Here is a 25,153-nt window from a genome sequence, read left to right on the forward strand (position 1 = left end):
GAGGAGCAATCAAAAGAGGAACTGTTGGTCAAACTTCTTCAACCAACGGAAGAAAAGAATTCTTCCTCAAGTCAGGAAGAATCACAGGATGAGGAGTTAACAGAAGCACCTGCTGGCAGAGGAAGAACGAGTAGGAACTTCGTCATATTCTGCGAGATGTAGAGGAATTCATCGGTGTGCCAAGGAACAATAAGAGGGAGCGAAAACAACCAGATAGATATCAGGCATTAGTAGCTCAAGGTGGGGAGCCTGCCAATTTTCAGTACGCATCTCAACATCAGGTTTGGCTGGATGCGATGGTAGAGAAGTACAACTCCATAATGGTGAACAATGTCTGGGAGATATTGCCAAGGCCTCAAGATAGAGCAATGGTAGGTTCGAGATGGATCTACAAGATCAAATACGCTGTAGACGACAATGTGGAGAAATACAAAGCCAAGTTTGTGGCTAAGGGGTATTCTCAGAAGGAAGGAATTGACTACGAAGAGACCTTTGCTCCGGTAGCCAGGTATACATTTATTAGAACTGTGATATCTGTTGCAGCATAGATGGGGTAGGAGATTCATCAAGTGGATGTAAAAACGACATTTCTGAATGGCGTGATAGAAGAAGAGGTATACATTGAACAACCAGAGGGCTTTGAGACACATGAGAAGAAGTCTCATGTATGCAGATTGAAGAAAGCCTTGTATGAGTTGAAACAGACACCTAGAGCATGGTATGATCAAATTGATGGCTACTTGTAGAAAATGGGATTTGTCAAGAGTGACGTAGATCCAAATCTCTACTATCTAGTTGTAGAGAACATGCCTCTAATCTTAGTATTATATGTGGATGATCTCTTCCTGACAGGATCATCGAGGCTCATAGGGGATTGCAAGAAGAATCTAGCCACAGAATTCGACATGAAGGATTTGGGACGAATACATTATTTCTCAAGGTTGGAAGTTTGGCAGCAAAAGGGGGAGATCTTTCTTGGGCAAGGGATATATACTACAAAAATTCTGAAGAGATTCAGGATGGAGGATTGTAGACCCATGGCTACTCCAATGATAATCAACTGGAAGAAAATTGATGGATCAGAAGACAAGGATGTTGATCCCACCTTATACAGGCAGCTCATAGGGTCCCTAATGTATTTGGTCAATACCAGCCCAGACATTTGCTACGCTGTCAACACCCTTAGTCAGTTCATGGTGGAGCTGAAGAGGGCGCACTGGGCAGCAGTCAAACATGTTCTCAGGTATTTACAGGGAACAATGGATTATGGACTCTTGTACACCAGGAGTAAGGATATCAGATTGAGTGGGTTTACTGATGCAGATTGGGCAGGAAGTTCAGTGGATTGGAAAAGTACCTCTGGGTACTGTTTCAACATTGGATCAAGAATGACCTCCTGGTGCAGTAGGAAACATAAATTTGAGGCTCTGATCTTAGTTGAGGCAAAATATATGGTTGCGAGCACAGCTTCGTGTGAGGCCATATGGCTTAGAAAATTGCTTGTGAACCTATTTAGAAGAAAAATGGAGGCAACCAGGTTCATGTGCGATAATCAGAGTTGCATCAAAATCTCTGAGAATCCAGTGTTTCATGATCGGTCAAAGCATATTGATATCTGGTGTCACTTTGTCAGAGACTGTGTCCAACGAGGAGCTGTACAGTTGAGCTACACTCCTACAGGAGAATAGGTGGCAGACATCCTCACCAAGGTCCTTGGAAGAACAAAGTTTGATTACTTCAGGGAAAAGATGGGGATGATAAAGAATCCATTTCAGTAGCAGAAATGGGGGTGATGCTACCATGCAGTAGTAGTTAGCAGTAGCATGATGCAGTGTGATGAGAAGAGGATGTAGTGCAGACGCAGTGTTGGGAAGAAGGACCAACGACAACACGAATGCAGAGGGAGTTGCAGTGTTGGGAAAAGGACCAGCAACAACACAGATGCAGAGGGAGCTGCCGTACGGATGCAGCAGTGGCAAAGGCAGAGCCATGGGCATCAGTACATGATGTAGCAGTGCAGAGGATGTTGGGCAGGGAGGCCTAGCAACAACACAGGTACCGGTGCCGGATAATCAGAGTGATGCTCAGTGAGGAATATTACTAGAGCACAGTCCCTGTTAAGAGGGAGTATTGATTTTGGGTAGCATCGAATGTGCTCTAGCCATGAAAATTGGTGAAGAGGCTAAAGCACATGAGATCTCCAAGACCTAGAAATGGTTTGGACAGATTGTACCCGATTTGGGAGATATTAAAATAATTAATATTTTAATGGAGTTCCTAAGTCCAAACTTAGGAAAAATAAAATATTAATGGGTATTAATATAAAACTGGGTTAGAAGGTTCCAAAAGTCATGGATCAAGCCAAATCTAATCTTAACCGCTGATTAGAGATTTAATTTTGGCCGTTGATGGACCAACGAGAAAAGTATAAGAAGGGTTTTGAGGGTCAGTTCGAGAACACACTGAGGGAGACCAGTTAGTTCGATTTCTAGAGCGGGGTTATCTAAGAAAATTTGAACTAGTGGTCTGGAGAGCAGCAAGAGGCAGCAAGTACAGAACAGAGAGTCGGGAGCAGCACTAGAAGATCAGCGCAGAGGTTGGAGAGGCAGATGCAGAGCTAGCAGATTGCGCAATACTGGAGGGCTTGCTTGGGTGACGCAGAGAGGCATGGACTGACACAGAGGGTCTGAGAGCTACCTAGAGGACAACCAGGATGACGTTGAAACTGGGAGAAGTGCTGGAGGATTTTCTCTCTGTTGGGTAAGCCAGTTCGGCACCCAGTTGTACTGAAGAATTGTTGAATAATAAAATCCTCCCTCGCTTCATCGGTTTTCCCACATTGGGTTTTTTCGGGTACTGTTGTCCAAAATATCTGTGTCGATGTGTTAATTCTTGTGCATGTGTTTGTTTATGTATTATGGTGTGATATCTGCAGCATAATTTATTTTAATGTTTACTGAAGGAGTTTCATAAATAACTTATTGGGAAAATAAGTAGGTAAAATAAATAAGTTGTTGCAGTGATAGAATTTTCACAAGAGGGTTGACGCAGAGGAACCTGGCGCTGACGCAGGTCAGCAGGAGGCTAATGCGGAGGCTAGAAGTGCTAGCGCTAAGCTTCAGTTGTGCCAGAGAGGGTTTCATGGAATAGGTTTTCTGAATACCTGTTTCCGAATATAGAGGTATTGCTGCCGTGTATTTTTCTCTATCAGGTGAGCCGGTTAGGCACCCAGTTGTATTCAGAAAGACTGCATAATAATACAACCCTCAGAATAGCTGCATCGGTTTTCCTACATTGGGTTTTTTCCAGGGACATTTGTCCAAACTAACGCTGTCACTTGTGGGCTTGTTTTCTTTCAGTTGATGATCCATAGATGTTGTGACTGTATTGTGTTATTTTGATATCTAATGTATTAAATAACTTGTTCGAATTTAGACAAGTAGGAGAAATAAACGAGTAGAATACAAATAATTTTCTAATGCATAGACTTAGAAAATTCAACACAAACTGCTCTGTGCCTCTTGCACTACTACAACATCCATTGCGTTGCCTCAGACTTTGGCACTCTAGCTCTGCCATTGTTGCTCCATCACACCTCGCTCCAACCGACACTCGTCATTTTACTACTGTCGTTAAGGGCTCCTGTAGCCGTATGTGATCCAAGAGTTTGGGCACCTCAAGGATCTTGCCCTTCATGTAGTCCTCTCGACTACAACTCCATGTCACCCCACCTCTTCTCCAGAGGTGCATGAGCATTCATGGCACAATCGTCATCCTCGCCTTCCCTATCAGCTTTCGCTGGAGTAGCCTTCGAGTCAGAAGCTTCCTCCTTGCCCTTATTCCGGGTGCACTAAGTGGCGAAATGTCCAAGTTCCCCACACTTGAAGCATCTAACCTTGGAAATATCCTTCTTCTTTCTCTTTTGCTACCCTTGCTCTCCCGATGATGCGAGAGTTGCATCCTCCTCCTCCTTCTAGACTCGAGCTCCTCTGCTGCTACTCCCTGCCTTGGTCAACCTCTTGATCTCTTTTTGTCGAAGAGTTTCCCACATATCCTCCCAACTGGGGAGAGACACTCTACCCAAGATACTTTGGACAAATGTGTCCCAGTCCTTGGTGTGACTACATTCAGGGTAGTCCTGACCATGAACTCAGGATCTGGTGTAGACCCCACGGAAGTCATCTGGTTGCGAATCCCTTGCAACTTGAGGAGGAAGGGATTGATCTCTTCTCCCTTCTGCCTCTGGTATTGTCTTAGCTGATTTTATAATACCATCTTTCGTTGGATGGAAGTGCCCTGGTACAAGGTGGTCAACACCTCCCACATCTCCCTTGCTGTTTCCTTCTTATTGATTTGGGGTAGCATCGGATGTGTTGTAGCCACGAAATTTGGTGGATGGGTTAGGGCACATGAGATCTCCAATACCCAAAAAGGGTTTGGACAAATTCTAAACAAATAAGGAGATATTAAAATAATTAATATTTTTAATGGAGTCCCTAAGTCTAAACTTAGGGAAAATAAAATATTAATGTGTATTAATATGAATCTGTGTTTGAGTGGTCCAAAATGGATCAAGCCAGATCTAATCTTAGCTGTTGATTAGGGACTTAATCTCGGCCGTTGAGATGTCAATAGGAAAAGTATAAGAGGAGGCTTGAGGGTCACTTGGAGAGTACACGAGATGATCAGTGATTTTATTCTCTAGAGTGAGGTTTGCTAAGAGAGATAGAATCAGTGATCGGGAGAGTAGCTGAGGGGCATTTAGTACAAAAAAACAGAGAAGGTAGTGATTGTGCCGAGAGAGCAGCGCAACAGTCAAGGACGGTGACATAGAGCCAGCAAAGAGCTCACGCAGGGCCACGCAGAGGCAACCAAGTGCTGCGTAGAGCACCAGAGGGGCCAGTGCAGCTGATGTAGAGGCTCTTAGAGTTGACGCAGGGCCTCCTGGGGTTGACGCAAGCCTAGAAAGGCAGACGCAGGGCCAGCGTGGGACAGAGGGGTTGATGCAGTCTAGATTGGGCAGACGATGGGGTTGCAGGAGAAGTTTTGTGCTGAGGAATTGCCGGAAGGATTTTCCGGGGTTTCAGCTAGGAGATTTCTCTCAAATTGTGAGGTATAGCTGCTAAGGAAATTCCCTATTGAGTAGGCCAGTTTTGGCACCCAGACTGTACTTTGATATTGCTTAATAAGAAAACCCTCAGGTAGCTGCACCGGTTTTCTCGCATTGGGTTTTTCCGGGGACATTGGTCCAAAATAATGGTGTCATGTGGTGTGTTTGTTCTTGTTTCTTTTAGTTGTTGATCTGCAATATATTGAGCATGCACTGGTGTTTATTTTCAGTATTTACTTTGTAAATAACTTGTTAAAGAAAAATAACAAGTAGGCAGGAATAAATCATAAAAAGTGCATGAAGGGTTTCTAAACTTAGTAAACTTAGAAACTTCAACATGGTATCAGAGGGTGATTGCAGATCATAAGAGGACTAAAAGACATCAGCCGAGCAGAGCAATAGCAATAGAAAACAATTGTCCCAAGGTGACAGAAGCTGTTTCTAGCAATGCAAAAGCTAAGAAGTGTGACGCAGAGGCAGCCAGAGCCACGTAGAAGAAGCCGGGAGTTGCGCACAGCCTCAAAGAGGCTAGTGTTGTTGATGCAGAGGGCTAAAGGGCTGACGCAGGGCATCCCAGGGCTGACGTAGACCCATCTGGGGTGACGTAGTGTCAGCGTGAGGCAGAGAGGGGCTGACGCAGTTCACATAGAGGCAGTTGCTAGAGTCTAAAAGGGTGCAAAAATATTGCAGAGTGGAGCCGATGAGGTACTGTTGTCAGAACAGTGCTTGACAGAGCAGGGCCAAAGGAGTTGTTACCGAGGGTTTCTAGCCGAGGATCCTAGATCAGCAGTGCAGTTGCACAAGACGATCAGAGTAGGGGACATCTCGACAAGTGGCAGAAGGATTTCCACGAGGGAAATTAGGACTCAGAGGGAGTCCAGAAGAGAACTTCCAGACGGGAAGTAGAGACTCAGAGGAGTCGAATAAAGAACTTCTAGGAGGGAAGTAGAGGAGCGTCATGGCACTACACGGGGTAAGAGACTAGGATAGACTGGACGGAGCATCGAACTTCGCAGTCTGGAAGGCCATAATCTTATCAGTGCTTGACAGGAATTGTGTCAAGAACTTCACCTTGAAGGTTATAGCTATCCCAGTCGACCCCAATGATAACGACAAGTACGAAGAGGCGATGGCGAGGGCCAAGTGCATTATCCTTGACGGGGTCAAGGATCATGTGGTACCACATATAGCCGAGAAGGAAACGACAGTTGAGATGTGGGAGGCTCTCAAGAACCTGTACCAACATATTTCTGTGTAGAGAAGAATGCTGCTCAAGAACCAGATGAGGTTGTATCAGATGAAGAAGGGTTAATCGATTGACACCTTCCTTGAAGGATTGAACGAGATCCAAGATCAGTTGACTGCTATAGGAGCGACACCGGATCAGGAGCTTATGGTGAGGACAACCCTAAATGCTGTCTCAGAAGATTGGGAAGTGTTTGTCCAGAGTATCCTGGGCAGAGGAACTCTCCTACCTTGGGACGAGATGTGGGCAACTCTTCACCAGGAAGAGATCAGACGACATTCAAAGACAGGTAGCAACAACAAAGGGATCAAAGTTTAGCAGGAGGAGGAGGATGTCGCCCTAACATCTGAGGGAAAGTAAGAGAAGTAGAAGAAGAAAGATCTCTCCAAGATCAAGTGCTTCCACTATGCGGAGATGGGTCATTATGCGACCCAGTGCCCAAGGAAGAAGAGTAAGGGAGAGTCTTCCAAGACTAAGGTAGCGCCAACACGGGCAGAGAAGGATGTTTTGACAGACGATGACCGTGCCATGAGTGCACACGCACCACTTGAGAGGAAGTGGGGAGACATCGAGCTATAGTCAAACAGACTACAGGTGATAAGGGGCAGGATACTCGAGGTGCCCAACCTCTTGGATTAGACCTTGCTACGGGATCCCCGACAAGGAGTAGCAGGACTGGCTGGGTGGGAAGAGACGGATGCGGATGCAGCGACAGAGAGAGCTACAGTGCAGGAGTCCCAAGACAATGCAGAGCTAGTAGGCTGCAGCAGTGCAAAAGGCACATGAGTGTTGCACCAATGCAGGAAGGCACAAAGAGGTGTGCAACGATGCGAGATGCAAGGAGTTGTTGCAATAGCGCCGAGGTCACAGAGGGAGCACTTGTCAGTGGCAGAGGGAGCTTCAGCATCAGTGGGTGTGTCTAGCCCAATAGGGAGGTCAGTTGGAAGATCAATTACTTACTTCTCAGTAACTGAGTTGCAGTGTAGGAATGGGCAACACGATGCAACATGATGAGAGGAGGTGCATTGCAGATGCAGTGTTGGGAGGAAGGACCAACAACAACATAGATGCAGAGGGAGTTGCAGTGTAGATGCAGTGCTGGGAGGAAGGACCAGTAGCAGCACGGATGCAGAGGGAGCTATCGTACAGATGCAACGGTGGCAGTGGCAGAACCATGGGTAGCAGTATAGGAGGCAACAGTGCAGAGGATGGTGGGCAGGAAGGCCTAACATCATCATAGGTACTGATGCTGGATGATCAGAGTAATACTAAGTGAGGAGTATTGCTAGAGCACAGTCCTTGCTAAGAGGAAGTGTTGATTTGGGGTAGCATCGGAGGTGCTTTAGCCATGAAATTTGGTGGATAGGTTGGGGCACATGAGATCTCCATGGACCAATACCCAGAAAGGGTTTGGGCAGATTCTAAACAGATCAGGAGATATTAAAATAATTAATATTTTTAATGAAGTCCCTAAGTCTAAACTTAGGAAAATAAAATATTAATGTGTATTTATATGAATTTGTGTTAGAGTGGTCCAAAAGACATGGATGAAGCCAGATCTGATCTTATCGTTGATTAGGGACTTAATCTCGGCCGTTGAGATGACAACAGGAAAAGTATAAGAGGAGGCTTGAGGGTCACTTGAAGTGTACACCAGATGATCAATCATTCTATTATCTAGAGCAGGGTTTGCTAAGAGAGATATAATCAGTGATCGGGAGAGCAACCGAGGGGCATTGAGTACAGAGAAACAGAGAAGGTAAAGATTGCGTCGAGAGAGCAGTGCAACAACTAAGGAGGGTGACGCAGAGCCAGCATGGGCTCATGCAGGGCCACGCAGAGGCAGCCAAGCTCTGCGCAGAGCACTAGAGGGGCCAGTGCAGTTGATGTAGAGGCTCTCAGAGCTGACGCAGGGCCTTTTGGGGTTGACACAGGGCCAGTGTGGGACAGAGAGGGGCTGATGCAGTCCAGTTTGGGCAGACGTTGGGGTTGCAAGAGCAGTTTTGTGCTAAGGAATTGCCAGAAGGATTTTCCGGGGTTTCAGCCAGGAGATTTCTCTGAAACTGTGAGGTCTAGTTGCTAAGGAAAATCTCTGTTGAGTAGGTCAGTTTCGGCACCCAGATTGTACTCTGATATTGCTTAATAAGAAAACCCTCAGATAACTGCACCGGTTTTCCTGCATTGGGTTTTTTTGGGGACATTGTTCCAAAAGTAATGGTGTCATGTGGCGTGTTTGTTCTTGTTTCTTTTAGTTGCTGATCTGTAATATGTTGAGCATGCACTGGTGTTTATTTTCAGTGTTTACTTTGTAAATAATTTGTTAAAGAAAAATAACAAGTAGGTAGGAATAAATCAGAAAAAGTGCATGAAGGGTTTCTAAACTAAGTAAACTTAGAAACTTCAACACTTCTCATCAATGTGTGGTACTACATGATCTTTGACCTCGTCTAGGATCATGCACTTGGCCTTCCCCTGGGCCTCTTCGTACTTCTTTAACGGATCAACATCGACAGGAACACCAACTACTTTCAAGGCATAGTCCTTGATGTGATGTTTGTATTTTAATGTATTTTCAATTTTTTCGATGTGGATCTACTCAGAAGTATGGAGAGTGGGTACTCGTTGGATGTGGGATTTAGTTTCTCATCGAATGGGTGTAAACCCTTGAAATTTGAGTAAACCTATTAAAATTTGAGTAAACCTATAAGGAGAATAGTAAAAAATATGACTAAAAAAATAGTTTTCCTCTTTTCTCTCCAAAATATTTACCCCTAGGTATGACATCATCATCTTGAATGCTTCTCGTTTGTATAAAGTTAATTTTGTTATTACTTTTTTTTTGTTTTGAGGCCCATTTTGACCTCAAAATTCCCTTAATGCCAGGCTTAGTTAGTGATCTCCTTCAACCCATCATCTCTCTCTCACCCCAAGCCTTTCTTCATTGAAAACCTTTCTTGCGCGTATAAATTAACAAGCTCCTTAGGGAGCTTTTGACTTAGAATCAATAAGTCACCTAACCTCTAAGTCTTGTTGGGGAAGCCTCCCTTGGGGGGATAACATTCAACCACAAAATAACAGGAGAGAAGCCACTAAGTTGACAGTGGTGGCTGATCTCATTATTGCCCTAGATCTAGAGTGCCTAGTGAGTCTTTGCACTAAGCTACTAGATTTTGTAGTAACAATACCATTTCTTAAACATGCATTATAGGCTTCCCTTACTTTTGCCTCTTGTCCCATTTGTTTGTGGTATTATGTGATAGAGATGGACCTAAGACACATTTGTCAATAGATCGATGAGGCCTCACACCACTCGATGCTTCTAAACTTTGGTTGACAAGATGCTTTTGAGGAGTTCTTTCTCTTAGCACAAGTTAGTTTTCCCATTCCTCACTTTGAGAAACTAGTTTTTTATCACAAGGTTCTTTTCATCAACCTCAAGTGTTAAGATAATGTCCTCTTAGCCTTGGACTTGCCCTTGTGCACATTGGTAGGAAATTATTTGAATCCTTCTTTGTGGTTGGTGGTGCAAGGGAGACAGTTTCATCTTTGACCTCTACTTTCACCTCCGCGTCCAATGTAGATATCAGGGCTTACTCTCACCACTCTTGTTTTGCACCTACTTATGATGATGAGTAGCCCTTTGTGGTGTTGTATATATGCATATGCTTTTGGATAATTCTCTAATTCAATTGTTATTTTATTTTGTTTATCTTTTAATTTTTAGGAGTTGGTTTGGCATTACCACTGGATTATATTTTTGAGTCCTATTGACATAACTTTTACTGTCATTAGCGGATATCAATAAAATTATCTTATATATCTTAACTAAATGCAAAGCACCTTGTAGAAGTTATAGCAGGTTTCCTTACATCTAAGTTGTGGGAAGCACACCTTATGGGCCATATCATGTACGAAAACATGATAGCATATTTGGTATGGCCTTGAAATGGGTTTGGTATGAACTGATTCATGTTTCACATGTAGGAAATGTGTTTCATATGGCCTGAAACATGTTTCAAGATTTTACCAAGGTTCATACAACGCTCTCCAAAATGTTTAAGGAATTGTTTTCCTTGTTTTAATTGCAGGGACTGACCAAAGCATGATTAAGCCCTAACTTCAGGTTAATGAAGTCTTAATGACACTTGTAGAAGCTTCTAAAAACATCCATTTATGAAGAAAATTTCCCACATGTCTTTTTCCTCACGTGGTTTGGGCATGGGCGCTTTTAGGAAGCAAATTTTTCTCTTTTGAGAGCTTGATAACTTGCATTATGTAATCATCTATAAAAAAATAACACAGATGGGTTTGTTATTAAATTTTAATGTCACTTGTTGTTCATACTTGTCATTTGAATGTTCTTAAACATTTATTTACAATAATTTCACTTCAAATTTCAATATTTATAAAATAGCATATTATTATTATTATTATTATTCTGTTACTCCATTTTCAAATTCTTGAATGATGACATTGTCAATGTATTTCCATTTTGAAAACTAATAACGATTTCTCTGTATCGTACAATTTCAACCCGCATTAATGACAATTTTTTTTTTTTTTGAGAATTTCTAATAAAATCAAAGTGTGTATAATTCCACAATTGAAAGGTATTGTAAATAGCTCTTCACTTATGTATCATTATATATAACTATATTGAATAATAACTATGTTACCAAAACTTTGGGGAAAAACCATGTTACCAAAACCAAGAAACTAAAAATAAGAGTAGAGATGAAAACATACCCAAAAAATGGGGTTCCGAGGTTTTGCATACGAGCAATAGTTACAACATATATAAAAACACTATCTATAATAAAAATTAGAATAATTCTTAACCATACAAAACAACTGAAGAAGAAAGAAAGGATTACCATTCGGTGAAGTTTTTGAAATATTTGACAATTTTTAAGAGCTGCATTTGCATTCAAACTTTGTATTGATATTGGCTATATTCTTCAATCTCATTGACCTGTTTTTGTGGTGATTCTTATCTTATTTATCATTGTTATTACACTAATGAGGTTTCTCACTCGTACAAAACCCTCAAAGAAGATAGAGAGTAATCTTCGATCGCATTTCTGGTAACTGGCAATGTTAATATGAATATTCTAACCATCATTTTTCACATTGGTGTGGTGAATTTTGACAAGGACTGAGAGGCGGAAGACAGAGACAAGAATAGACTTAGAAAATGGAAGTGGAGCGAAGTTTGGAGCAGACTCTCGCTTCACATTACATAGGGAGACATCATCAATAAATAACTGAAGTAGAACTGGACTAGAACTCAACTAATTGAACTAAACTAAACTAACTATTGAGGCACTTGGATTGACAGCTAAGACCAATATGTGGTGGTTGGAATTATTTTATTCAAAACTCCCCCTTAATTACAACCACAAAAATCTAAGCTAAGATGCCTACTAGTATGAGTATCAACTAGGCTTACAATGACTCAAAAACTTTGACATCAGCGCTTGGGCTGGATTTCTATTTCTTTTCTTCCAGATCCTATATCCTCTGAATGCTTCAACTTTGTCTTTTTGATTTCGAATCCAAATTTCAGTTTCTTCATTTGTTGGTGCAGCTCTTTCGTTGTTTTAATATAGAAAATAATTTCAGGTTGTCCATGCGTGTCCTCTACTTCAAAAATTTGCTTGTATGTGGACTGCTGCCACATGTCATCTTCTATAATTTGTTCTTCGTCATCAACTTGATGCAACATAAGTCCATAATAAAATTTTATCTCTTTAGGACTCTAATACATGAAAATTTCATGAGCTTTTTCATTTTCTACATCGTCCATGTTGTCTTCAACATTTGTTGCTACAACTTCTATGCAGACTTCATCAACACATGGTGTTTCAAGCCATGCTTCAAGAAAATTTAATTCTTCAAGTTTTGTTACTTCTTCCTGGTTAACATCTGCACACTCAAAATCAATGTTAAGTTTATATGAAAAAACATATGCAGAACCATATTGACTCTGTTCTTGTTGCTCTGCAATGAGAACTTTCTTCTCTTTCTCTTCCTTCTCTGCCTCTAGCATTGCATTAAGTTTCACTTCTTTACCAACCTCTGTCGCTGTAAACAAGTTGTCTTCCACTTGGCTTCCACGCACAAGTGGGCTTCTATTACAAAATAACAACATATCAATGAGATGTTTCTGTTGCATCATGTGCAACCACTCATCACTAGTTAATTGTTCTTCATCAAAATTAACATCAACATTTTTAATTGCTGGATCCACCAATTCATTTACATTGGTAGCTTCACTGTCTTCAGCAAGATCTGTTGTTGGATTCTCTAATTATGGTCCATTTGTGGCTGAACACAGTGGGATTCATGAGCATCTATATGCTCTTTCTTTGTTGCTGGTACTACACCATCATCATTGCCATCCACTTTCAAGTGGGATTCACCAAACTCTTCATCTTTCTGTAGATCTGCTGTTATAGATCCACCTTCCTTTTCATCTTCAACTTGATTACTCCCCATTACACCAAAAATCCTCTCAAGGATATCCCAAGCTTCCTTTGTTGTCTTTGCATTTGCAATGAGGGGAAGAATGCTATATTCCTTTATGCATTTTAATGCCAAGGCATTTTTTTGCCTGTTGGCTTCCAACTCTTTCAAATAGATCTCAAACAACCCCTGATATTGCTTTTACTTTCTCAGCCTCTTGAGTTTGCCCATTTTCCCATTTGTTAAGCTGATGGTAGCTCAACAAAAAAATTGACTTGCAAACATATTGGCTGCCTGCAACGAAAATGCTTGGCTTGTGGTTATGCCTCTGTGGTGGCTCACTTCAGTCTAGATTCTTCTTAACAGCAGTGGGTTTACAAACTCTTCAACGCTGGCTTACTATGCAGCTTCTACAAAATAGACCAAACAAATTCGGCTGTCAACTCTGACTCTGACCGCGATGGTTGTGGTTGTGAGCACGTATTCCTTTATGCATTTTAATGCCAAGACATTTTTTTTTGCCTATTGGCTTCCAACTCTTTCAAGTAGATCTCAAACAACGCTTGATATTGCTTTGACTTTCTCAGCCTCTTGACTTTTCCCATTTGTTACGCTGATGGTAGCTCAACAAGCAAATTGACTTGCAAACATATTGGCTGCCTGCAACAAAAATTCCTGGCTTGTGGTTATGCCTCTGCGGTGGCTCACTTCAGTCTAGATTCTTCTTAACGGAAGTGGGTTTACAAACTCTTCAACACTGGCTTACAAACTCTTGAACACACAATTTTAAATGCTGCTCTCAAAGAGTTTTACGTAACCTCGTGTTCTGATAACATGACAAAGATTGAGAAACAGAAAACAAAGACACAGAATAAACTCAGCAAATGGAAGTGGAGCGGACTCTCTCTTCACATTACTCAGTAACAATTAAATATATTACATGGGAGACATCATCAATAAATAACTGAAGTAGAACTGAACTAGAACTCAACTAATTGAAGTGAACTTAACTAATTATGAAGACACTTGGATTGACAGCTGACACCAGGAGGTAATGTTTGGAATTTTTTTCCAGTGTTGTGAAAATCGCGATTTTTTCCTTTTGCCGATCAAATCGCGATTTTTATACGAAAAAATCGGCGGTATTTTTTTTTGCCGATTTTTACTGAAAAAATCGTGATAAAAACGAAAAGATCGCGATAAAAACTTAAAAAATCACCGGGGGTCGTGACAGCATAGTTTTATAACGTTTTTTTGGGTTTTTTTCATGCAATTTTTTTTGAAAGAAACAAATAATTTTTGAGTGGGGCAGCTTAATGATCAAGTCTAGGCCCTAGTATGGATATGCTATTCACGGTAATGTTAAATTCTTGAAGTAAAAGTGACATTCTCCTTAATCTTCATTTTCATCCTTTTACTTAAATTTTTAACATTACCATGAAATGACTCAGGATGTTTGAGAGTGGTTCCAGTCTCATTGGATTTCATATGGAGAAAGTAGAATTTTAGATTTCATTTAAAATCCAGCAAACTTATCAGTTTTTCAGGATTTCAGGATTGGGAGATTGTAATGTTTCCAGGTGACACCCCCTGCTCGGGCTACCCCTGCCACCAGTAGAGGACATGGTCTACCTCCTATAGCTCCTACTTCTAGTTCTTCAGCTTCTAGAGCACATCAGACTCCACTGCCATCTCCACCAGTACAGGCACCAACATCTACATCTAGAGGGAAAGGGAAAGCTGTGGCGTTTTCTCGCAAGAGGGGCAGAGGAAATCAATAGGATTAGACTTTCATTTTATTGTATATGACATTATGACATGATGAGATACATTATCATATTTTTTGTTGATATTTTGAGGCTGAGTTGGGACTCAGGAGTCAGGACTTACTATTCAGGACATGATTCAATGTTATGTGTGATTTTAGCGCTAGAAATGATATTAAACATCTTATATATTAGTTTTCTTATCATATTTATGTGTTAATGTATTTATTCTATGTTGTAGATGGTTTAGATATTAAAAAAATTGAAAAAAAAATGAATATTTTTGTACCAAACGATTTTTTCCCGATTTTTTCCGATTTTTTTCCCGATTTTTCTGATTTTTTCCGATTTGTTCCCCGCGCCGATTTAATCCCGATCGTGATTTTCACAACATTGTTATTTTCTCCCACAAATTTCACTGGGCAAAAGGAAAAAACAGATGTAAAAAGAACTTACTAGATTTGGATATTTAAAAAAATTAATCAAGATTCCCTTTAATCCACTCACAACTGTCGGTACATTACACAATTGCCTACATGCCCACAAACCCACACAGAATTGATGGTTAGTCCTGCCTGAGACAGTGGAATGCAGTAACTACGCAGAAATTTCCTTGAAAAATTTGTTATCTCTTGCTAGTTATCCACAAAAAAAATATTTTAGTATTGAAGTAGGATAACTTCTGCGATCTGTAATAATGTGAGGTCCAATAACAGTGACAGGCTTTGGGCATATTTACTGTAGCCTTATAGAATGATATAAATATGATATCAAAATAGTCAGAAATGATCCAGCAGACGACGCAGACCAGCTTGATGCAACCTTTTGATTAATTGAAAGTTACAGCTTCCATACAATAAATAAAAACTGACTCATTATGTATGTTTAACTTCATAACTCATGTACATTGCAGGTGTTTTTATTCCAGAAAGCCGCCGTCCACAAGTGTAACATGGCTGGAAAGCCCGTTGTAGTCACGCGTGTTGTTGACAGTATGTCGGGTAATTTACGGCCGACACGTGCAGAAGCAACTGATGTTGCAAATGCTGTTCTAGATGGTTAGTGAAGCGTTCACTCTTCATATTTAAGTGATACAACGACATGTTGACGTCTAACTGTTACTAAGTAGTACCAAAAACACTTTGATGCAAATAGATGTGATAGTCTTATAGCTTCCAATCTTCATAATTGCAGGTACAGATGCTATTCTATTAGGTGCAGAAACTTTCCGCGGATTATACCCTTTTCAGACCATCTCAATAGTAGGGAAGATCTGTGCAGAAGTGGGTATTATAATCTTCCTCTAGTTATTTTTCATTAGTCATCTCTTGAAAGATATCCAAAGTAGCAAGTGCACAGCTTATTTTGATCCATATTACAGTTTAGTAATTGCCTGGATGCTAAGTTAGATAAATAAATACAGGCAGAGAAAGTGTACAATCAAGCTCTTTATTTTAAGAGGACTGTGAAACATGGCAATGACCCAATGAGTCACTTGGAATCTATTGCAACCACTGCAGTAAGTATTAAATCTTATTATTATGAGTGGTGGATTTTAATAGCAGCAGTATTGGCAATGTTGTTGACTCTCGTTATTATAACAAACTGTACACTGGTAATAACTATTTTAGATTTATCCTGCAAAGGTCTGGAAAATGTTGGTAATTTATCCAAAGATGCTCTATATAGTTTACATGCTCTATTTGCAGGTAAGTGCTGCTCTCAAAGTGAAGGCTTCGGTTATTGTCGTATTCACAGCAACTGGAGGAACCGCTAGGTATTTTTTTATCATCTTTGCACTTGTTTCACTTTCTTTGGATGATCATAACATTGGAAAGCAAACGAATTTCGAGAAATCCCAATTTGTTTCATTTAACTATTGACATGGCCAGTTTATTATAAAAGTTATTTCAAAATGTAGGTATCATTTTGAATGTTAGTTTATAGTATTTTAGAACAACTAAATGGCATTATTTTATCAATTTCCAATTGACATATCTGATTTAGTACTTGAGTAATTTACAGTAACTTATTTTCAGGCTTTTAGTGAAGTCGGTATAAATTTGTTCTTATTTAATGTTTAATCTGGTGGAATTGTGTGAAACCAAGAAGTGCCTTACAATAGATATTAAAACCTATTTATGTGTCCTAACCTCTGAGCTTAAATTTGTCGCTTGTTTGCTTCAGGTTAATAGCAAAATACCGTCCTACCATGCCAGTTTTATCTGTTGTCATCCCAAGATTGACAACAAATCAATTGAGATGGAACTTTACTGGTGCATTTCAAGTATGTTATAGAAGTAAAGTCAGAAATTTACTGGTTTGTCATTCAATTTGGCTGGAATCACTCTAGATATATCATTATGTTCTTCAAATTAACCTAATTAGTATATTGTTTTTGAATTTGCCACTTACTAATTTTTTCAAAGGAAAACCTCACAGGTAAATGCAAGGGATGCTTCTCCACATTTGTGGATGGCATACCTAGTAAACCTGTCAGCATAAACTAGTGTATCTAACCCAAGGGGATTCAAACCAGACACCCACTAGCATGGAACTAGCTGAATGCCCAGCAGCATTGGCAACAATTGGTTAAGCTAATCCCTTGTGCTTAAATTGCCACTTAATGTTTGTTGTAAACTTGGTGGAAATGATTTCTGGTTGATACAGATTATGTTGTTCAAATCAACTTACATGCATCATTTATGCAATTGCTAGTCATTGTTGTCTTAGGAAATTATTTTGTGAATTGCTTATATTGTGTTTATGTGGGCTGATTTTCTATGTAATTGGTGCACCTTTGATGATTTTGTTGCACATAATGTGTAGAAAGAGCAATAGGAAACGATCTATATGTAATGAGGAACTATTAACGACAGACGCATAAAGTTTAGTGTGAATTAGCAAAGTTCTAGAAAGAGAAGTATAATGAGTGGTAGCAGTGTTATTTGATTGGACAGGTTTCGTTTGAAACACGTACTCAGCTCAGGATTTCCAAGCAGATTGGGGAATTTCTGGACTTAGCAAAGGTTTACCATGCTCATGAGTCCACCCTCAAAACTCATGAGTTCGTGCTTGTCGTGTTTTTGTGGACCCCATAGGGCATTTTGGAGGGAAAAAATGTTGGGAATGAAAGAGTAAAATACTAAATGAATTGTTAAATAGAAACTCCTCATTTTAGTCTCATCTATCATCAATTCTTTCTTATTTGTACTTTGATGTTAGAATGGTGATTTTATTGCCTGTGTGTTTGACAATTTGTGAAGGAGGTCGAGTTATACTTTCAGTCTAAGTTGCATGAAACGGGGAAACAGGTACGAGTTTCCGAAATGGGTATAGGTACAAAATGCGACTTCCCCAAATTTTGGAAACGGGGAAACACAAATATATATATATATATATATATATATATATATATTAGAAGTTAGGACATTTAAGAAATGTTATGTGCAATCGTAAAGCATACATGATAGATTATAATTTATTACATTTAAACATTATGATTAAATTTACATCACATTTACTCATGAATGATCACATAATGAAAATAAAAATTTTCGAATATCCAAAAGTGACCTTTATTATATATCCAAATCTCAAAATCAACCTTTATTATATATATGAGGCTGCAAGTACAATAAAGACTATAAGGCTGCAAGAACTATAGAGACAAAAGACTAATCCTCATCATCATAATCCTCATCAAAAATAGAAGCAGAACCATGCTCAATAGTGGATGGTGGTGCTGAAGAAGATGATGGGCCAATTCCACTTCCAGGTTGGACCTCAATATTCAGGGCAGCAAGAGAGAGATCCAAATCAGGACTTTCTGCATCCACATCCCATTCTTTAGAAGGACCACTGGCAACTAGAAGCCACTTTAGTCGCCCAATAAAAAAATAGAAAACAAAATAATAAAAAAAAACATAAGAAAAAGTCAAGTTGCATGAGGAAACTCTGCCGTACGGTCCGGAAACTCGTTTTCGGCCGTACTGGCCATGTTTCCTCCTCGAGAAACAGGCCAGTACGGTCGGAAACAAATTTCCGGGCCGTACGGTACGAGTTTCCTCATTTCCGTTTCGTTTCCGTACACAAACGGATCCTAGACCCACGTTTCCTGCAACTTAGCTTTCAGTGTAAGACACCAAATTCTTTTAGTTTGTGAGTGTGCTTGTGAAAGAGGTTGAATTATGCTATCATTATTTATCGATATTTGCAGGGTGATTTTATTTTTTGTGTGGAGGGGTGATTTATTTGTTGTGCAAAGGAGGGGCATTTTTATTTGCTACATTTTTGCTGTTTGAAGGACTCAAGGAAGTTGTAATTTGTTTTGTGAAGAAGGTACTTGGTATGGGAATTTGTTAAGTATATGCTTTTGGTTTTTTTCTATATAAGATTAAAACTTAATATTTAATCAAGCTGATAGCATATGAAAGGCAGGAAAATCATAATGTTTTGGTAGGAAGGAATTTGTTGGGAGAAGAATGGAGCTTGTTCAACACATTAGGGTTATGACTGCAAGAAGAGCTTGTGGGGTTCCATCAAGTGCGGCTTGTGGCTATGGTTTCGAGATATGCAACATGTGCCTATTACAAAACGACGATGAAGAGTTCAATAACATCCAAGGAAAGGGCTGGCCACTAATTTGGGTAACCTAGGGAGTGTTTTGGTTGCCTCCCTCCCTAAACTTCTGCAACCCCACTGCGCTCACGATGGGATCTAATATTTTGGTTGAAGGGGGATCTATTGGTCCATTTCTTTTTCACTCAGTCGGTGGTGCAAAGTTCTCACTAATGCTTGGCAGGGGATGACTCTGTGATGAAATAGTTTGGACGAGTTTCACACAAGAATTGAAAAGTTTCTTTTTGGAGCGCACACTTGCCATCGAATTGGATTAGGTAGGTATAGCCCCTTTCCTTCGGTCTATCTGGGTCGCAAAGTTAGATCCATGCACTCATGGCACGGATCTGCCAGAAAAAATCCCTCATCCTAACTGATCTGGGTTGGGTGGAGGAATAGAAGAGTTGGAATAAGAGGAGGTATTTCTTATTTTTATTAAATCCCTAAATAGGAAATCCTTCCTTTTTTGGGTCATGGGTTTGGACTTAGTGGCAAATCTTAAGTATAGTATTGAGATCCCATTGGATTTTCCTACACGTACACAACCTCCCCTTTATAAAGGAAAGCAGGTCCAGGATCTATCTCAGTTGCATGATAATCACATTTCAAGACATTACACCATTGTCTTGAACTTGAGTCTGTGAGGCGGTGCTTCAGGATCTAGGAACTCTAGAGCTTTTGTATCCTATAAGGATGCGACACAAGGCAAGGGCTCAAATTCATTGGATTTGCCACAATTCAACCCTGGGCCTTACATTGTTGAACAACTACCATGGAGGTAAACCTAACAAAGGTAAATCAACCTTTTTCTATTCTCCAATCCAGGGTAGTGATTTGCAGATTCAATGGCTTTTGGCCCAGGTCTGATGCTTTGCATCAGTGGGTTTAATTAACTGAGGCCAACAACTGCAAAATGTACCTATGCTCAAAAGGTTTCTTCATTGTCTAGTTTGATACTCAATAATATTTCGAGAGAGTATTCAAAGATGGGAAATGGTTTTGGGGCAGAGCAAGTTTCTTCATCCTCCTTGGTTCCTAGATTTTGATCCCGCAGTAATGGTGGTAAGAAGAATGCCAGTATGGATGAGGTTGGTAAATCTCCCCCTTCCTCTCTGGCATGACAAGGTTCTTGAAGATATTGGAAATACTCTGGGGTCATTTAAAAAGTTGGACTCTGACAAAATGGAGAAAGGGTTATTTACCTTCGCCAGAATCTGTGTAGAAATAAACCTAAGCAAAGGTCTACCTGATCACATTCAACTGAAACATAAAACCTTTTAGTGGGCCCAAATTCTGGATTATGAAAATAGAGCTTTCGAATGTTGTTCATGTTACCAAATAAGACACCTGCAGGACACTTGTCCCTAGGCAAAAAAGGAAAAGAAAAAAAGGCCAAGATCGCAAAACAAAAAGATGGCAGCCTTTGAATCCTTGTCATTACGGAGGATGAAGGGGAAATCACAAAGAATCCATCAAACCATGAAGAAGGGAGTACTCATGTACATGCTGGAAATGAAACCCACACACAGACTGGTACAGAATCAAAAGCGATCCACGAACCTGAGCAACATAAGGCATGGCACACAAAGAGGATGGGACTGTGGGCACAAAGAGAACTCATGTTTTAGAAAGTTTTGATTTAGATAAAGAACCCCCACTAGAGACCACTATGAATGATTTGGTAATGATTCCTGTTGACCCTCACCAAGGGGGATGGCAGAAGGTCAAAAGAAAGAAAGGAAAGAAAAAAAGTTAAGTGATTACTATAATACTTAACTTTTCATGTTTTCTGTTATTTCTTCATTTTTTTATGCACTTTAGTCGAGAAGATGCTCTTATTGAACGTAGATAACATCTACAAAATGTAATTTCACTCCTTTTTTCAAAAGTTGAATAAAATTATTTTTTTTTTACCCCTCGGAAAAAAAAAACTAAAAGGCAGAGTTATTAAATTTATAATCAATCTGCCATATGCTCATCCATGGTTTCCATGTCTAATCTAAGAGTCCTCTTGATCAAGTGTGAGAACATTGTGTCTAAGTGGATCCGAATGATGACAAGCCTTTGTAGGGGATTTGAAGGGTGAACTTTCCAACAATGTTTTGGTGGTATATTTCATCAGTTCTTCTTCCAGCTTCTTCAACCAGCCAGTTAGAGCCATACGCATTTCTTGGGGTCACTAGGACACTTTGGATTCAACTGAAACCCTTTATGGATTTTTCTGAGTTTATTGAGAGGAGGCTCTAGTAAATTTGGTAGAATTTTTTGAGCGCTTCTGAGGGTAGAATTCCTAGTTCCAACCAATAGCCAACAACAAAAATTTACTAAAGAAGGGCGCAATCCACTCTGGGACCATTTCCACCACTTGGGTTTGTGAGACATTTCTGGGTTTTCCTGGGTTTCTGGCGAGGAGGCTTCTTACCCAGTTTCATCTCATTTCGGGTACTTTTCAGAGTAGTTTCTCATGTTCCTTTCCATCAGCAGCTAGAAGGGGGCAGGGCGCAAATCTCTTGGGAGAGCCATTCCAACACTTGGGGCATTACACTCTCACCCAGTTGCAGTAAGAAGCCTAGGTTTCATTGTTCTTACCCATTGTACTCATCATTCTCGAGATTAATAAGATGGGTCAATTGTTCTTCTTTTTTTTCTTGGTGTTTGATCGGCATGTGCAATATTTGTTTATGGTTGTTGTTCCTTTTACATGTTTATGTTATTTTCTCTAAATTTTCAATTTGGAATATTACAGGCCACATATAAACAGAGAATGATTGGAATATGTCCGTAGAGAAACCACAGCTGAAGTCCTTATTAAGACTGAGATTAGGCTGCAAATATGCAGAAGAAGGTCGCATTAGGCTTGCTCCCTTATATCCCCAAAGCATCACCACCTTTCCAATTTTAATAAGGTTATCTGCACCTTTTGTTGGTCACCTAGTCTCTCGAAGGGTCTAAAGAGGTAGTCACATTTTATACGCGAAATGAGTTATGGACACAGGTTTATATCTATTTAGTTCATGGGACAACGAATTATTAAAGAATTTCAATTTTTTATTTAAAAACTTAAATACTATTAACTGAACTTGCACTTTTATCAAAGTTTGTTAATTTAATTCATATCTTATAAATTTAATTTAATTCATAATCCATTGTATTTACTTTATTTTTGAAGAATGTATTAATTATATATTATGATGGTGGTATACATATTAAGTACCCCACTCTATATATTCATTATATTCTGGTGAGTTAGGTATTTACTTGACAAATCAATTCATTACCTTGTACTTGCACATTTTTCAATATTAGCTAGTATGTATACTAGTGTGGTACATGCGATGCATGCTTATGTAGCTATCATATTCATGATCATGTGCATGCTAATATTCTTAGGATCCCTTTAATTCGAGATGGGTCATTACAAACTAGGTTGTCGAGATGCCTCAAATTAGGCCGCAGAGATGTCACAAACTAGGCCGCAATGATTGCAAATGATGGAGGATAGATTCCTATTTATAGTTGTTCCTCCAAGCGCAAGGTCACATCCTTTGGGGTAGGCCGACTTGAAAATTTGGAGGGAAAACATGAATTCAAATTTGCTAATAAATGCCTTGGAGATTGCTTTCCCAAATAAATTTGTCACATGAAATAATAATGAGAGGAGAGCCAAATAATAATTTTCCTTTATCCAAATTAAATTCTCTTTTGGGGCAAGATGGATTTTCCTTGGGGTAATTGAGTTTCTCTTGGGGAAATTCATCCCATAACTGTCCCATATTTCAAAAATATATACCATCAACTTAATACAAGTTGGTACAACTCATGCTTTACAAACCCTGGCTAGGGGACCACCAATCTAGGTCTATTATCACCAGAGCTCAATACAAGTTTGGTACAATGCATGCTCTTCAAACGCTAAATAGAGCACCACTAGAGTAAATGTAGATTTATTACAACCATAAATCTTCCTCTAGTTTCTATATGTTTGTTGAATCACAGAACAAACTTTTCACACTATTATGTCAATTTTGTATGCATAATCGATACTAGAAACTATACAGTCATGGTGAGAATTATTACCCACCAAAATGGGTAACCCTATAGGAGAAAAAATTTCTCCTATTCTTGACAGCCAGCCAGTCAACCACATAGCCAACAACCCCTGACAACCACAACTAGTTGATGATATACAATTTCTCTACCACTTGCATCATCCATTTGCTTCTCACACATCCAACATGAGCACATGGGCAAAGGTGGGCTTCCACTTAAGAGGTACTTTGGTTATTTTGCAATCAGGTGCTTATAATTATTTGTTTATGGGATTTTGATATGGATTATGGAAGGATGAAGGGCTTTGACGACAATCTTGTTCTATCACCTTAAATGGGGCGTTAATATTTCATCCTAGTCAAGTGGGACCTCCCTTGATGGCTCAATGGGTATAGGAGGGGCACTATTTGTGAAGCTTGGATTGAGATAGCGTAGTTCAATCTATCTCGTATATCATACTTAATACCTTCCATATTACATTACAAGCTTGTTACCCACCATTTTGTGGGTGATATCCCTAGGAGAATTTTTTTCTCCAAGATGGCCCTCAGCTGGCAACCGACAACCCCTTGCAGCCACTAACTAGTTCGCTGTGCCATTTCTCCGCCACCTGAGCCAACCATGTAGTACCTCATCCATCTATTATGATTGTATGTTTCAAGGTGGGCCTCCCAAACCTAAAGGTATGCCTTGTCATTTGGTAATTGTTAAGTTTAGATAAGTTCTATGCTTAGAGCAATTTATTTAAATTTTCATAGTTAGCTCAATATCTTTTCCAGATTAGCAATCACATCAGCCTTGAAGTAAACTGCAGATAGAACATAAACGTAAATCGCAGAAGACAAGCCAAGACAAGAGGACACAAGATGTGGTGCTAGCCAGGGACAAACCCCAATGTGGGGAAACCCTTGATCAATTCTTCTTACATGTTCTTTAATAGTTCAACAGAGAGAGAGAGAGATAGTACATTTACAACTGAAGTCAACACTTTGACATATCTGGATGAGAGCATAGATCATCTCTAAGAAGATGATACATGAGATCAGTGGAAGACATGCTGCTTCAACTGATTCTCCAAGGTGACTCCTTCACCTATCATCGTGTTGCATCTCGTCATTATGCGGCGCCTCACCATGCTGCACCCATGATCACAATGCTGCATCTCATCATGCTTCATCAATCATGACGGTACCCATCACTGCACTGCATCATGTGCTATTGCTGCACCATGTTGCCATATTGACCCATGTGTATGCTGCACCTAGCTAGCTTGCTGTTCCTGGCATGCTAGCTGTACCCGCTGCACTAAGTATCATGCTGCTCTCCCAATGTGTTATACTAGCAACACTATGAACTAGCTATATCATACTGCTGTATCTGACCATTGTGCTGCCCCTCATTATGCTATGATACACTTCATCTCTGTACCCATCATGCTATAGCATTCATCAACACGCTGCTGCAATATATATGCTGCTTGCAACATCATGCTGCTTCAATGTATCATCACTGTTTTCTCCATCCAAGTGACTGTACTATTATCAACACAGTCCTAACATATGCTGCCTTGCTGGACAGACTTCAACGTATACCCTTCAACACTCTTCTCCATGTCATACAAGCCGCTTTCAGACCTTCCTTCCTCCATGGCTGTGATTGGGGCATGCTTGAATAGTCTTCCTTTATATCACCTGGAGGACTGCAGTTAGGGCAGCATAGAGCTTCTCCATAGGGCTGCGTATAGGGCAGCGTAGGGCTCTCCAATAGAGCTGTGTATAGGGCAACGTAGGGCTCTCCAATAGAGCTGTGTATAGGGCAGCATAGGGCTCTCCAATAGAGCTGTGTATAGGGCAGCGTAGGGCTCTCCATAGGGTTGTGTATAGGGCAGCGTAGGGC

At 40.1% G+C, this 25,153-nt stretch overlaps 1 protein-coding gene across 1 annotated transcript in view; it reads left to right on the top strand.

Annotated features, from left to right (window-relative positions):
• The window catches only part of LOC149257628 (pyruvate kinase 1, cytosolic-like), a 266,221-nt gene that overhangs the window by 142,960 nt on the left and 98,108 nt on the right, over positions 1–25,153 (top strand). Inside the window, exons 10-14 of the mRNA XM_089414476.1 lie at positions 15,501–15,645; positions 15,782–15,870; positions 16,011–16,106; positions 16,297–16,364; positions 16,775–16,874. Coding sequence (XP_089270602.1) covers positions 15,501–15,645; positions 15,782–15,870; positions 16,011–16,106; positions 16,297–16,364; positions 16,775–16,874 — 498 coding nt within the window. The remainder of the gene's footprint in view (positions 1–15,500; positions 15,646–15,781; positions 15,871–16,010; positions 16,107–16,296; positions 16,365–16,774; positions 16,875–25,153) is intronic.

The sequence above is a fragment of the Pinus tabuliformis genome, chromosome 6 (assembly GCF_031772625.1).
Source record: "Pinus tabuliformis cultivar Carrire ecotype Pingquan chromosome 6, CPIR1, whole genome shotgun sequence".
In the NCBI taxonomy this organism is placed as follows: Eukaryota; Viridiplantae; Streptophyta; class Pinopsida; order Pinales; family Pinaceae; genus Pinus; species Pinus tabuliformis.